This window comes from Carassius gibelio, chromosome B13 (assembly GCF_023724105.1).
Source record: "Carassius gibelio isolate Cgi1373 ecotype wild population from Czech Republic chromosome B13, carGib1.2-hapl.c, whole genome shotgun sequence".
NCBI lineage: Eukaryota > Metazoa > Chordata > Actinopteri > Cypriniformes > Cyprinidae > Carassius > Carassius gibelio.
The window spans coordinates 2,927,294-2,942,711 of NC_068408.1; the positions used below are offsets into that span (position 1 = coordinate 2,927,294).

The 15,418-nt window shown below is 35.7% G+C and overlaps 1 protein-coding gene across 3 annotated transcripts in view; it reads left to right on the top strand.

The window, feature by feature from the left end:
- The window catches only part of LOC127970035 (AT-rich interactive domain-containing protein 4B), a 62,354-nt gene that overhangs the window by 35,764 nt on the left and 11,172 nt on the right, over positions 1-15,418 (top strand). For 2 of the 3 annotated variants that reach the window (XM_052572237.1, XM_052572238.1), the window contains exons 9-19: positions 1,465-1,544; positions 2,540-2,616; positions 3,349-3,497; positions 4,897-4,969; positions 5,253-5,347; positions 5,425-5,522; positions 6,699-6,918; positions 7,431-7,642; positions 12,146-12,328; positions 14,469-14,553; positions 14,762-14,966. In XM_052572237.1, coding sequence (XP_052428197.1) covers positions 1,465-1,544; positions 2,540-2,616; positions 3,349-3,497; positions 4,897-4,969; positions 5,253-5,347; positions 5,425-5,522; positions 6,699-6,918; positions 7,431-7,642; positions 12,146-12,328; positions 14,469-14,553; positions 14,762-14,966 — 1,477 coding nt within the window. The remainder of the gene's footprint in view (positions 1-1,464; positions 1,545-2,539; positions 2,617-3,348; positions 3,498-4,896; positions 4,970-5,252; positions 5,348-5,424; positions 5,523-6,698; positions 6,919-7,430; positions 7,643-12,145; positions 12,329-14,468; positions 14,554-14,761; positions 14,967-15,418) is intronic. The other variant, XM_052572239.1, reaches the window with a different exon arrangement.

Below are 15,418 nucleotides of genomic sequence, written 5' to 3' on the forward strand. Positions count from 1 at the left end.
TTTATTTCATACTGTATAAAACAAAAAATATTAATAGTAGTGTTTTCAGTGTTTGTTTGTTTCCTCTGTAGAGGACATCGGGGCTTTAAAACGTTTTATTTAAAAATAAAAAAACATGATTTTCATTAAAAATGTACAAAATTTTGCATAGAAAACATTATATAAAGATGATTCCCAACTATGTTGTGAAAATATATAAAAAAAAGTTTTTCAATATATATATTTAAATCTGTTCTTGTGCCATCGTTTTTTTTTTTAAACCGAGGAGAGGGAGTGGTGATAATGAAATATCCAATCATCTGGTATCTCTGAAAATCTCTCTCCCATCCAAACACAAACAGACAAGTGTTTTAAAAGCATCATGGCATTCCTCTTTTCAGGACGTCAAACTATTAAAGACTGACTTACAGTGGCCCATTAAGCTAACACACTAACACTGTAATAGCATCCAGAAAACAACATGCTTCACCTTTAAACCTCATGCTTCCTGAAGCTGCATGTAACAGCCTCTCTCTGACTCTGTCCCTCGTTCACATGCAGTAGTTGATGATTCACAGAGTCACAGTGAACCAGACACTGTCTCTTTAAATGTAGCTGCTAGCTCAGTGGGTGGTTGTTGTTGTTGTTGTTGTTGTTGTTGTTGTTGTTGCTGCTGTTGCTGCGTCGCTCTCTGACTCCTCCTCACGGCTCAAAACAAAGCAAATGAATGACCATGATATGAAATAAAAGGAAAAGACATGGGTGTAGAAGTGGTTTTAAAAATGCTAATGTCATTTAGGCTTTGTTAGAATGTGGATCTTGTCCTTATTAACGGATGCTCAAAGTGCACCAAGTCTTTTATTTTATATATATATATATATATACAAGCTAGAAATACCTTGATTTTATTAAATGTTAATAAAATCAATAAACTCTTAAATATATATATATATATATATATATATATATATATATATATATATATATATACACTCACCTAAAGGATTATTATTATATAAAAAAAAAAATTTAAGGCAGCATTTATCTAGTCAAAATGCATTAAATATTTTAAAATATTATTACAACTTAAAATAACTTGTTATCTATTTGCATATATTTTAAATGAAGTAATAATTCTGAAAATTCAGCTTTGCATCACAGGAATACATTTTAAAGTATATTTAGATAAAAAAAAATGTTTTTTTAATTATATTAATATTTTAAAAAAATGTAAATACAAAAATGTAATCAAATAAATGCAGCCTCGGTGAGCATAAGAGACTTCTGCCTTTAAGTATTAATTATTCCTTATAACTTAACTGGTGCAAACAACTGGAAATGTAACTCATTTGCATATAAGAATTAATGAAATATTTTGAAGTTAAAAATAGACTTCTCAAATGGATACAAATGATTTCTGACTAAAGTGACATCAAATACAGTTTTCTCACAGACGTGCTCTGTTTCTCTCTTCATTTCCTAAAGGTCATCTCTCCAGACTGTCATGAAGATGTGTCACTGAAGAAAGACAACGTTTTTGTTCGCTCCTTCAAAGATGGAAAATTGTGAGTAACTTTCAAATGAAGTTATTTCAGTCCGTGCTTCTACTTTTAGTGCTCGAGCTGCAGAAAAGTCAAGCTATGAAAGCAGCACGTGTGCTTTTATTTCACAGCATCGTGTCTGTTTATAGCTGGGATTTCACAAAGCATCCATTAAAAGTGCCAGAGAGCGGAAAGCGAAGTCGTGCTGCACAATATTTCTGTGGAAACCGTGATGCATTTTATTTTTCAACATTATTTGATGAATAGAAAGTTCAAAAAGGCAGCATTTATTTAAAGTAGAACTCTTTTGTAGCGTTATAATGTCTTTTCTGTCACTTGAGATCAATGTAATGAATGCATCCTTGCTGAATAACAGTATTGTTTTCTATAAAACTGAATTGAACTGTAATGCATAGGAGAAAATGAAAGGCGTGTGAGTTGCACATGTTTCTGAACACATCTTCACTGCTCCCTCTAGTGTCGGCCTCGGCATAGTAATGACATCACTGGCCCGTGTAGATTTATAAATATTCATAAACACAGACATGTGTGCTAGCTCGTAATCGCCTCTTAAATCCCTCACACATCCACGAAAATCTCCAAAACAGCAGCTGATTCAGATTTGAGTCATAACCTTGATATTCCAGCTATGATTTTTAGGTGATCGATGATGGATAGAACTGGTTTAGTTTTCTTATCATAGTGCTCTGGATGGTTGCTAGCTTGTGAGACTTACTGATTGGTTGCTTTTCCGTATAAAGAGAGCCTCATATCAGGTGCTGAGAAACGGCCTGGTTCTTAATCCCATGCTGTTTTCCCAGGAGACAGGTTTTGGTGTGTGATTTAAGAAGCAGTGTGATGATGCTGATTCGGTGGCTGTCTGGAATAAATTGTAAAAGTAGATGATTCATGTTTTTGTAAGCTGTTAAATGTGCAGCGTAATGGCTTCTGTACAGCAGTGTGTTGAGTTCGGATCGGTGAAAGACTCAAAGATGAGCGTGTTGTGTTTGATCTTACAGTTACACAGTTTTGAGGAAAGACGTTCGAGCGCTGGATGAAGAGAAAGCTCCTAAAGCGGACGCAGGACTCAAACCAGGTGAGAACGAGTGGGATTCAGGGCGTATACTTCCAAAAATATCAATCATAAAATACTAATAAAAGTGCACACCGAAATTATTGAAACTTTAAGCAAAATTTAAATGAAAACACAGGAAAATACAAAAATAAAATCTAATTCAAAATATTACCAAAAATACTTAAGTGTTTACTTTAAGGTTTTGTAAACATTTCATTTTTTTCCATTGATAAAATAATAAAATGTGACTTATTTCTCTATTTTTTTTTTTTTTACTAATAAAAAGAAAAAATAGAAAGTGTGTGTGTGTTTCCTATATACATAATCAGCATCTTTAAATCAATTATTTTTATTCTTCTCAAATTTGATTGTCATTTGCAAAGCTTCATGGGATTGTAGTTTTTTTTTTCCCTTTAAAGCCGTGAAGTACAGTCTTGTGTCTTGTATTTTTCTTTTTTCTGATTTTTAAATACTTTTTTGCTTCAGTCAAAGTTTGTAATGTTATTTTTCTCCTTCTGTATGCTAAGCTTGGTTCATGGCTGAAAACTCTTTAACAAACACTGTTTTTGAAATCCCTATGGAACGAGAGAATGTTTAAATACTTCCTAAACCAAGGCCTCTGAAGAAGTGGTCAGCCGGAAAGTTGAAAGTGGGAAAAGATGACAGACCAAAGAGGGATTTCCAGACACAGGCAGCTCATTCTACACCTGTTCTCTGTGTGTGTGTGTGTGTGTGTGTGTGTGTGTGTCACAGCGTTAGATGCAGCGCGGGCTTTCCAGCGTAACGGCACTGTGCCCAGCACCTGGAGGACAGAGGTGAAGGATGAAAGCTCCAGCAGTGAGGAGGAAGATGAGGAAGAGGAGGAGGAACAAGAGGAAGAGGCCAGCAGCGAGGAGGAAGAGGTGACAACAGCATGTGTAATCATGAAGCATGTGCACTTCGAAATATTCAAGATCTATGGAAGCTTGTTTTAGCCACCTGATAAAAAACTATTTTATCTCAGATTTTTGATCTCAATTTTCTGTCAGATATAAGATATACGCTCAAAATTGCAAGATAGAAACTTACAATTGTAATTATGAGATCATTTGTGAGATATAACCTCGGAATTGTGATTAAAAATGTTATCTTATATTTTGTGGCAAAAAAAATCATCATGGTATCACAAAAAAAAAACAGTGAATTCTGTGGAAAAAGTATTTTCACTTTCACTTATAAGACATAAACTTAAAATTATCTATACATGGAAAAAAAATATATATATTTTACAATTTGTGGCAAAACAACAACAGAATTTCAAGATAAAAAAACTCATATTTTTGACAGAAAATAGAATTGCAAGAGTTAAACCTGCAACTGCATAAAGAGAGGTTAAAATAAAAAGTAATAAAGTAGCAATTAGCTTTGTTTATTCTGTGGTAGACAAAAAACACTAATGAATTATGAGAAGAAAATAGCGAGGAAAAAGGTCAGAATTTTGAGATCAAAGTAAAAATGACCTGTTGTTGTGGTAAAAACAAAATGAAATTGAACTTAGAATGAAGTCTGAGAAAAAAAGTCAGAATTGCAAGCTTTAAACTGTATTATTATATTTTTTTTGGCAGAAAATAGTATTAATTTTGCGATATGTAAACTCGCAATTCTGAGGGTAAAAAGTCTGAATTATAAGCGAAGATGAATTTTTCTTCTGTTGTGTGTAACAAGTGTCCATAAACTGAATCTGACTGAACGGGAATCTAATGTTAATGTTGGCGTGAGCTGATATAGAGGCGCTCTTACAGCTCTTACAGTTAAAGTGGTGTGATTAGTGAGAAATGAACAGCTTGTGTGTGAGATGACATGTTTCACCGTTCTCTGACGTGTGTGTGTGTGTGTGTGTGCAGTCAGAGTTACATAAACTAGATTACAGAGGAAAAACACACCACGGCCAGACACAAGCTATTTTTGCCTTCAAGTAGCAGCCAAACAGTGCATGGCTCATGTGTTATGTCCTATTATGTGCAGCTTTACCAATTCTGCAGAAAGCAGCTGCTTGTTCTCTCTTGCAAATGAATCACTGGAGCTCTGATTCATTTAAGCAAATCAGTTCATTTAATTGGTTTCAGCTTCGTTATTTGGATTGAGCTGTTTTTGTTTTGTCTAGATTGTGCTATTAGTTAGTTTTAAAAACTGTTGAACAGAAGTGTATAATGAAAGATACTGTCCTCTTAAGTAGCTTCAGTTTAGTTAACTTCTTTTGGTCAGTCGCTCGGTTTTTTTAAATGACACCCTACTCTCTGTGTTTGTGCTTCCTGTACGCAGGAGGAAGTAGAGCCGTTCCCAGAAGAGAAGGACAACTTCCTGCAGCAGCTTTACAAATTTATGGAGGACAGAGGTGAGCGGTGTTACTTCAGTATTATTTTTTATGCTGTCGTAGTATTTATTAATATCTTACTAAGTTTGTTTTGGTCACTTTCATTTTCATGTCATTTTTTGTCATTTTAGTGCTTCAACTTTTTTTTTTTTTTCTGTTAGTTTCATAAAGTATTTTTTATTTTATTATATTTCAGTTACTGAAAGTGGAGTGCTTGATGATATGCATATCTCAAAAGTCACTTTATATGAAGCATCTGCCGAATGCATGAGTGTTTAAGAGGTTTCTTTACTGTTCTGCTCAGGAACTCCGATCAATAAGCGCCCGGTGCTGGGCTACAGGAATCTCAATCTTTTTAAACTCTACCGGCTGGTGCAGAAGCTCGGAGGATTCGACAATGTGAGTTTTCTTTCATTTAACACGCTCTTCTGCTCCGTCGGTGTCAGCTTTGACTCGTGTTCCTCTCTGTGTTTCAGATCGAGAGCGGATCTGTCTGGAAACAGGTGTATCAGGATCTGGGCATCCCCGTGCTCAACTCCGCAGCCGGTTACAACGTCAAGTGTGCCTACAGGAAGTACGTTCATCCTTCATAAGCCCCTGAAGACAGTGACAGCAGACCGTGAGCTGCTCGCTGCAAAACATTTGAGGAGAACAAGCACTGAACGCATCTGTTCTGTCTCTTCTATCTAGGGTTATTATTGTTGCTTACAACAGTTTTCTTCATTGAGCTAAAGCTTAAATAAAATAAACTAGAAATTATAAATAAAAAGCTTCAGTTCAGTTATTTTCCAAGGCAACATTTATATATTTTTTTGGTTTAAGAAGCATTAATTACTAGTTGGACATAAAAAATATATATATATATATATATATATATATATATATATATATATATATATATATATATATATATATATATATATATATATATATATATATATATATATATATTAGATAAACTTAAATTCAGTTATTTGTTAAGGCGACATATATTTTTCATTTAGATTACGCTGAAGCACTTATTACAAACTGGACAGAAAATATAAAAATTAAATTAAATTCAAATTAATTCAACTTTAATTGCATAAAAAAAATATCATTAAGAATACATTTTGAAAAGTGCAAAAATCAATTACTAATTGCAACAAATTAAAACTTAAATTATAAAAGTATAAAAACCATTTCAAAACATTTAATAAAGACTGCAATCGTATATAAATAAATGTAAAATAACTCTGCATTGCTCAAAGCCTATATAACGCCACCACAATTTCAAAGTTGTATTTTAGCTTAATATTTATTTATTGCTTATTATTTTATTTTTACTAAATTGATCAGATCATCTGAAGACTCTTTATTGTCAATTTGTTATTGATATACCTGTCAGCAATATGTTGTTTGCAACATATTTTGAGGCGCAAAATGCAGCTGGAGGAAAATTTCTTAAACTTTTCCCACTAATGAACAGCGTGTTTTCCTCCACAATAAAAGCTCTGCGTGGTTTCTCGGTTTTCTCAGTTTGAGCGTCCATAAACGACTCAAAACACAGGCATTTTGAGTTTCTGCTAGTGATTTCTACGGAGAAAGAGAAAAACCACTTCCTGCCCTCCAGCTGCGTTTTGTTCATCATCGGTGATGTCATGTGCAAACAACGATGAGATGGTTAAAGGTGCAGTGATAAGTCGACTTTAGTTTCACCATGGAGCGGCGTCATGTGACGTGGTAATGTGTGTTGTTGAACCTCCTGCAGGTATCTGTATGGCTTTGAGGACTTCTGCGCCTCCACGGGGATCACGTTCCGCATGGATCTGCCGTATAAGACGGCCGAGAAGACCAGCTCAAAGAGCGAGGTGAACGCGGAGGAAACAGCCATCAGCGGAAACGCTGTCTCTTTAAGCACATCCAGCGCAGAAGAAGAAGAGAAAGCCCTCAAAGAAGCAGAGACCTCCAGTGTGCAGCATGTGTCCAAGGTACTGAAACATGATATGACAAACTAAACATAGCCCTCATGAAGATCTGTGCTGCATGCATTGAGTACAACAAGTATCTACTACCTGAAACATGTTACACACACACACATAATAGATGCGTGTGTATATAAACATATATATATTTTTTGACTATATAACTTGACTAAATTTATTTAATGTTCATTTAATGTGATCAATAGCATTATTTTTTATGAATTATATCAGTATTTCTGTGAGTATCTCAGTTTTTTATTATGTGTGTTCATTTGCGTGTACACTACTATTATATTTGAAGCACAGCCAGTATCTTCAGCTGTTTATTTAATCTCTCAGCAGGATTCTCTGACCTCATGTTTATTTATGAGTCACGCTTTTTCCCCGACACAAGCTGCTGAAACAACAACAACAACGAAAAAGCATTTACAAATGAAGCGAAGGCAGAGTTTAATTAGGGTCAAATAATATTAATTACAAGAACATATGGGTGAGAATGATGTGTTATTTGATCTCAGGAGGAGGATGCAGAATCCATAGCGCCGTGTGAAGATAAAGAGGACATCAGCAGCTTACATGAGGAGGAGGAGGAGGAGGATAACCACGCTGATGAAGAGGAGAACGATTCGAAAGAGGAGGCTGAAGAGTTCATCCCGACAGCGCAGAGTCCCGTCACTGAGAGCGTGAAGGAGGAACCGTGTGAGGAACACCATAGCAAAGATCTGTCAGGGTAGGTGCAGCCTAAACCCTCCTCACTTCCTGTCTGAGCACCAGTGCATGTGGATCTCTGAAGTAGGGCTGGCAAAAAAAATCCAAATCCAAATTCGATTGTGAATGCCTCTAGTGTTCATTTCAACCTTATTCATATCTATAAGTGTGTTTTTGAGTTTTGCAGAAATGTCGGTAGATGCACGTATTTCCAACGAGCCTGTGTCGGAGATTTTGTTATTGCAGAAAAACAGATGAGAGTATTTCTATAACCCTTTAATACAATGCAGATCGTTTCGAAGTGGCTTCTCTGAAATAAACAGGAAAATCAGAGAATCAGTGATGCAAAGTACTTCAAATGTGAGACAAATTCAGATTCTGCTGTAAAAACAGTATTCAGCTCAATTCAGTTTTATAAATGTGAAGTTCATCAATTATTAAACGAGTTGTATGTAGCTATAAGCAGCTCTACAGATAATAAAATATAGAAAAAAGTTAGTGTTGAGGCAGTGTGTGACTCAGAAGTTGTTAGGGATGGAATGATTACATTTATCGATCATGAAAGCACTTAAACAAATGGTAAACCTCAGTTTTTGTGAAAATATTGCACTGATTTTATTTGTGGATGTTGCAGGACGGATGAGACGTTGATGGCTTTAATGAAACTGCATGTTGGCTGAAGCGTTTGCTCTTTTTAGCTTGCTTTCTCTCTCGAACCCTTTTTTTACCAATGGCAGGGTGTTTTACTTTGAAAATGTATCAACCAAAAAAACCTCAGTTCTTATTTTCCATTGCACACAATTTATTCATCCTCTGTCTGTTTGAAAATATTGAAATGATCTGTATCATGTGACACAAGTAACTTTCGTTGTAGAATATAACACATTACAGCCACTATATCACAGCCAGCTTGTGACGGAATAAAAACAGCAATCACATTCCATCAGATCGAAGCTCTTACCAATAAGATTCAAAACCAGGTAGAAAAGCTTTTACATAAAAAAAAAAGAAGTGTCTTTTTCTCACCAAGTCTGCTTTTATGTGATCAAAAATACAGTAAAATTTTTGAAATATTACTACAATAAAAAAAAAAAAAACATTTGTGGTTTAATATATTTTAAACCGTAATTTATACCTGTATTTTCAGCATCATTCCTCCAGTCTTCAGTGTCACATGATCTTCAGAAATCAGTTGTGCTGCACAATATTTCTGTGGAAAACGAAACATTTTATTTTTCAGGGTTCACAGATGATTTTTTTTTTTTTAAATGGAACGTTTTTGTAACATTATAAACTCTTTTACCGTCACTCTTGATCAATTTAATGCCACTTTAATGCAAATAAAGTCAGTAGACCCGGGGGTTGAATCTGAATGATTCCATCACTGTTTTCTAGTCGAATCTCTGATTGGAGTGTTTTAGGTTTGTTTTCCACTCTTCAGGTGTGACTTTGAAGCGATGGACTGAAACCACTGCTGCCTTTGGCTGTTTAAAGTGTTTCCTGACGCTTCCTGCTCTCTCATATCATGCCTTCAGTGTTCTGCTGTGATGTTGTGAGGTGTTCTGTGGAGGAGAACAGACCCTGAAGCTGAGATCATTAGAGATTTGTGTCTGGTTAGGGTTGGGAATCCAGAAGCTGTTCTAGTCTCCAAAGAAAGAAAAATAAAAAAAAAAACACTCTTAAAAATAAAGGTACAAAAGGGGGTTTCTGCAGCAAAGGCACAGAAGAACCATTTCTGGTTCCCCAAAGAACCTTCCAGTGAATTCTTGGAACCTTTTTTCTTAGTGTAAAGAACACTTTCAAAGTTCTTCATAGAACTTTAGTTTTTTTAAAAGAGTGTAATGGAATTATAGAAGACTATTGTTCTGTTATTGTCTCATAAATGGTTCTTCTTCTTATAAGCTCTAGAACTGATTTGGTTTAATGGCTTACTTTACTTGCTTGCAGGTGTTTTGTCATGTTGAACTCTGAACTAACTGAATCATGAAATCATTAAAGGGATAGTTCACCCAAAAATAAAAATCTCCCTCAAGCCATCCAAAATGTAGATGAGTTTCTTCATCAGGTTTGGAGAAATGTAGCATTGCATCAGTGTCTCATCAATGGATGCTCTGCAGTGAATGGGTGCCGTCAGAATGAGAGTCCAAACAGCTGATAAAAACATCACAATAATAATCCACAGTGCTGCAGTCAGACAAGAAGACAAAAGCTGAAACAAATCCATCAAAAAGTTTTAACTTCGCTTCTGGCCAAAATATGAGTCCATAATCTTTGACAACACTTCCTTCAGTGAAAATCTCCTGTTGTCTCTCACATTAAAATACAGACACATATTTGTTAAGAGCTGTTTTGGCTTGTAAACAGTGCTTGATCTGTGCAGATTTCTCTCCTGATTCAGACCAGATGGCTTTTACATTGGAGGAAGCGTTATTAGCAATTTTAGTAATAAAAAATAAATAAAAACACGTTAATGATGGAATTGTTTCTCAGAAACTCAATTTTTTTTGTCTTCTCCAGATGTTAACTGATAGACTGGAGTGCTGTGGATTATTATTGTGATGTTTTTATACGACTCTCATTCTGACGGCACCCATTCACTGCAGAGCATCCATTGATGAGACACTGATGCAATTTCTCCAAATCTGATGAAGGAACACACTCATCTACATCTTGAATGATCTGAGAGTGAACACATTTCCAGCACATTTTAGTTTTTGAGTGAACTACTACTTTAAGAAGCCAGAACCAATATAAAACCACAACCATTACATTTCTAACAATACCCTCCTCTACTGCTGGTCTTTAGTTCAGAAATTAAATCTGGTTGCATTGACTCAACTTGAATTATTAAACTTGCCTAACTAATCCAGTCTTCTTGAGTTAGCTGGTCTTCGTAGATGCTTTTCGCCGCCGTCTCAATGATCATCCCGCAGTGGTGGTTACCCAATGATGCTTCCCCTCTCCATTTTCTGTTTTGTTTTGCTCCGAGTGAATCAAATAACCATGTGGAACCAGGGTCCTGCCTAGCACCAGCTCAGTGGTTGCATCCCTAGTTGAGTTGTCTGCTGCTAACTAACCAGGGTTGTCTCTCGGTAGAGCTATCCTCGCGATGTGGTCATAGCGCTAGGGTTCAGTGTGCTAACTGTGTAATGTGGCTTCCTCTCTGCTCTCTAACGTGATTGTGATTTGCCCCTTGCTGAGCTTCGCTGTGCCTCTCGCTGCACTCTGACCCTTTCCCTGTTTCACGCACACATCCTGAACTCAAGTTCAAAGTCACATTTGAAATACTTTTAAGGTTAGAAAACTCATTTACTCACCGTCATGTTGGTCCAAAGCCATATGACTGACTGACTTCTGTGGGACACTAAAGGAGACGTTTAGCAGAATGTTCATGCTGTCAAGCTCCAAAAAAAGACCAAAAACACCATAAAGGGAATTATAAGCTCTTTATGATCATTCAGTGTTTGGCTGGTTAGCAGGAATAGCTAGTCCCTACTAGTAGACCAAAATACATCTTTCTGCATTTACGGGCATTTAAAAAAATGCTGTGCACTTTTAACAAGCAGCAGATATTAATAGATAATATTTCATGGTATTATTGTAGATGTTTCACCAGTCTCCAGTTATTTATTAATGTTTTATATTTTTATATATTCTGTGTATTTGCAACAATAAATAAAAACATAATTAGTTAATGGTAAAACATCTGTATATTTTGTAAATATAAAAAAAAATCATTATTTTTATTATTTTTTTATAATATATTTTGTATATATATATATATATATATATATATATATATATATATATATATATATATATATATATATATATATATACTGAATACTGTATTTATATGTAGATAAAATGTTTAATTAGTATACAGTTATTTACTTAATATAAAAAACATTTAATAAAATATTTTTAATAAATAATAATAATAATATTTTATTAACTGAATAAACAGTATTTTAACCAGCTAAAAAGTGATTTTAAGTCCGTTTTGGATATTTAAAGTGTGGAAAGTAAAAAGAGCTTAGTGTACAAAATGCATTGTCTTCAGAACACATGGATGTCGTGCACAGATTGTATGAAGTGCTTTTATATATTTCTGTACTTTTTGGAGCTTGACAGCTACTGGTCACCATATGCTTTCATTATACAGAGGAAAAAAACAGTTATGTTCCACATAAGAAATACAGCATGAGGCTGAGTAATTGATGACAGAAGATTCAATTTTGGGTGGAATATGTCTGTTAAACAGGCAGTAGTTCTGGATATATTCCAGGTTGAGGTTCAGACAGCCGGCTGATGACCCCATAATGTCTTCCTCATTAATCTCATCCTATCAGGAGGATTGCTAGACTTATCCGACAGGGAAAGATGAGGATAATTAGATTTCAGAAGCACAAGGCTGAGACAGCGAGCTCACTTTGGGAGTTTTTTTGGGGGGGAGGGCAGTCGAGGGGGTGGGGGGGGGGTCTAGTGGCAGGAAACAGGAAGTACTGAATTGTCTTTCTTGCAGGGATGTCAGCAGTCAGGAGTGGGAGGAAGGGGAGGAGTTTGAGTGTTACCCTCCTGGGATGAAGGTGCAGGTGAGGTATGGGCGAGGCCGCAATCAGAAGACGTACGAAGCCACTGTGAAAGAGTCAGACCTGGAGGGGGGAGAGGTGCTCTACCTGGTGCACTACTGTGGCTGGAACGTCAGGTAAGGCAGGACCCTGGGAGCTCACGCCTAATCTGTTTGCATTGACGAAAAACCTGGTAGCCCCGATCAGATTATGGTAATGGAGTCAGACAGTCTGCAGGGATTGAGAGTTTTTGTAGGCCAAAACCCAGAAGCAAGCTTTTTAGCTCTTTCATTGGCATTGCAATGAAGTCAGAGGGTTTTGGACTGGGTTTTTGGTTAAACGTCTGAAATGAGGCCAGTGGTGGACAAACGCTCAAGATATGTTCATAATGTTTTTGTAAGCCTAAACCTGGGAACAAGGAATTTTAGCACTTCTGAATCCATCAAGTCAATCCAAGTCAATGGGTTTTTGGCAAAATGTGTAACTAGGTGGTGAACACAAGCTCAAAATATTTGGATGTTTTTTAGGACAAAGCATAACAAATAGCATGGTCTTGAAGTCTTTTTTTTTTTTTTTTTTTTTGTATGGGTTTTTGGTTAAATGCCTGATATAAAGTTTGTCAAACATGATCTCGGTATGTTTTCACATTGTTCTTGTAAGCCAAAACCCCAAAACAACTATTTTAACACTTCGATTTCCGTCATCCCGATGTCATTGGGTTTTTGAATGGGTTTTTGGGTAAAAGCCTGAAATCAGGTCTGTTGTGAATACTATCTAATTCTCACATTGTTTTTTTAGACCAAGCAACCTTTTGGCACTTCCGGTTCCTTTGACTCAAAATCAGTGTGTTTTTGGTCAAGTGTCTGAAATGAGGTCACTGGTGAACGCTTAACTCTCGACACAAACTGCTTCAGCAACACCACCTTGTGAGGTTTTTAGTTTTTTTAGAAGATTTGACTGGACTGCAGAGGATGTCAGGGACATTAAACGTCATCAAACTAACAAGAAAATCCATCTACTCGTGTTTATCTGCCAAACTATTCTAAACTTTAATTGAAAGTGTGTTTAAATAGAGATTCGTCAACTCAACACGTTGATGTCATGTGACTCTGCTGTCGTTTATAGCCTGCGTTCAGCTGATTGTGTTGATGTGTAAGAATCAAACTCTTGTTGGTGTTTTCTGCAATAATCCAAGAGCCAGTGGAAAAATCCTCTTGGGTCTTTGTCAGGGGAACCACTTAACTTAAAATCCATCATTGCTGCTGCGCTGTATTACTGCTTGATGGACACATCAAGTTACCGACCACAGCTTTTTTTTATTTCAACGTGTTTAAATAATACTTTTTGCCCATCCAAAAGTAATTAAATAGTCCAAAAACAAAGCAGAGTTTGCACTTCAGCTCATCGATGTTTAGTTTACCACCAAGTTCCCGTCAGAGATTTGATGCACTAACCTGGAAAACGTGATTATTTTTTTTGCAGTTATTTCTTCCTCAGCATTAATAATATCAAACTGTTTCTTTCTGAACTCGTCTTGGTTTCCATTCTCGTCGGATTGAGGAGGTGCTTTCTAGTTTCACGTGTCGTCTTGTGGAAAATGTTGATCTTGGTGATAGACTGATACAGCCTCTTATCATCTTTGAAAAAGGTTTCTGGGTGGTTTATAGAAATAAGTCAGGTGTGCATTTGGTACTTAACACGTTGAAGTCTTTTTGGCTTCTTTTTTTGCATCTAAGAGGATGATCAGAGACATATTTTCACTCTTTATAAGGAGATGGATCATGTGAACTCAGGGCTCGATCTGTAAGCGTTCCCATTCATCTCAAGGGCAGTTTTTTAGTTACCATATGAAACCAAAGGACACAGTTTAGAGTTTAATTCCTTCCAACTCTCATTGAATAGGAATGATTATGGTTGCTTTGCCATTGCAAATAGCTGTCAGTGTGAACAACACCTAAAACAAGAACACGTCGTCCAGACATACTCAGGTTTTTCATCTCAGATTTGGATTTGAGTGTGGACATTTCTGATAAAAATAGCAGAGCAGGATCTTCTGAAGACGTTGTTGCAGCTTTGGTGCTTTACACTAGTCATGTTGTCTCTTTCGCAGTGTTTTTTTGTTCTCTTGATTGTGATTTTATATCTTGCAGTTGTGACTTGTGCAATGTAATATCTAATTATGTGTACATTGCATCTTGCAATTGCAACGAAAGAGAAAGTTTTGTGAGTTTTGTAGTCAAGTTTAGTAAATGTTGACCAGTCTTTCTCTTTGAACAGGTATGACGAGTGGATCAAAGCCGATAAGATCGTCAGACCAGCCAATAAGAACGTCCCTAAAATAAAGCACCGCAAAAAAATAAAGGTACAGAGATTTGGTGATTAATTGTATTATTACTTTGAACGGAAAGTTCAAGGAACAGTATATATTTGCAGTTTAATTTAATGAATCCCTGCCGAATAGAAGTATTAAATCCAGCTGACTCCACATTTTTAAACTGTAGTGTATTCTTTATGCATATTCATATGTAGAGAGGATGCTTTGTTAATTTGCTGTTTTTGTTTAACCACAGAATAAAGCAGAACGAGAAAGAGACCGAATAGAGAGATTGACAGACACAGTGGATCTTCCTTCACCCAAAAATCGCTTCAACCGATTGTCCAAACCAAACTCCGGCAGTGATGCTTTCTCCACGAAGGAGGAGTATGGTGATGAAGGAAGCCAGCAGATGCCCGTCAAGTCCATTGAGATCACATCCATTCTCAACGGCCTTCCAGGTACCTGTATATTCACACTGCTTCATTACAAGTCCTACTTGAAAAAGTGTGCAATTTTTCAATGCTAAAATACTTCCTTGTGTTCAGAGTCACTATATGACAGTCATTAATAATTTGGCTTCCTAAAGTGTATCACCAAAAAAAATCTTATAAATTCAATTTTAATGTATCCTCAATTTTAAATTGTAAAAATATTTCACAATATTTGTTTTACTGTATTTTTAATCAAATAAATGCATCCTTTGTCTTTAAGTTGAAGTCCTAAAACAACAACAACAAAAAAAAAAAAACATTTAAACAATCAAAATAATTTAGACAAAAATTACAAAAACTAAAAAAAAAATATATATTATTAAAATAAAAAATGCAATCAATATTTTCAAAATATATATATATATAAAAAATAATAATTGTATATCAGTGATACTGCAATAAAAAAAAATTGCATGACA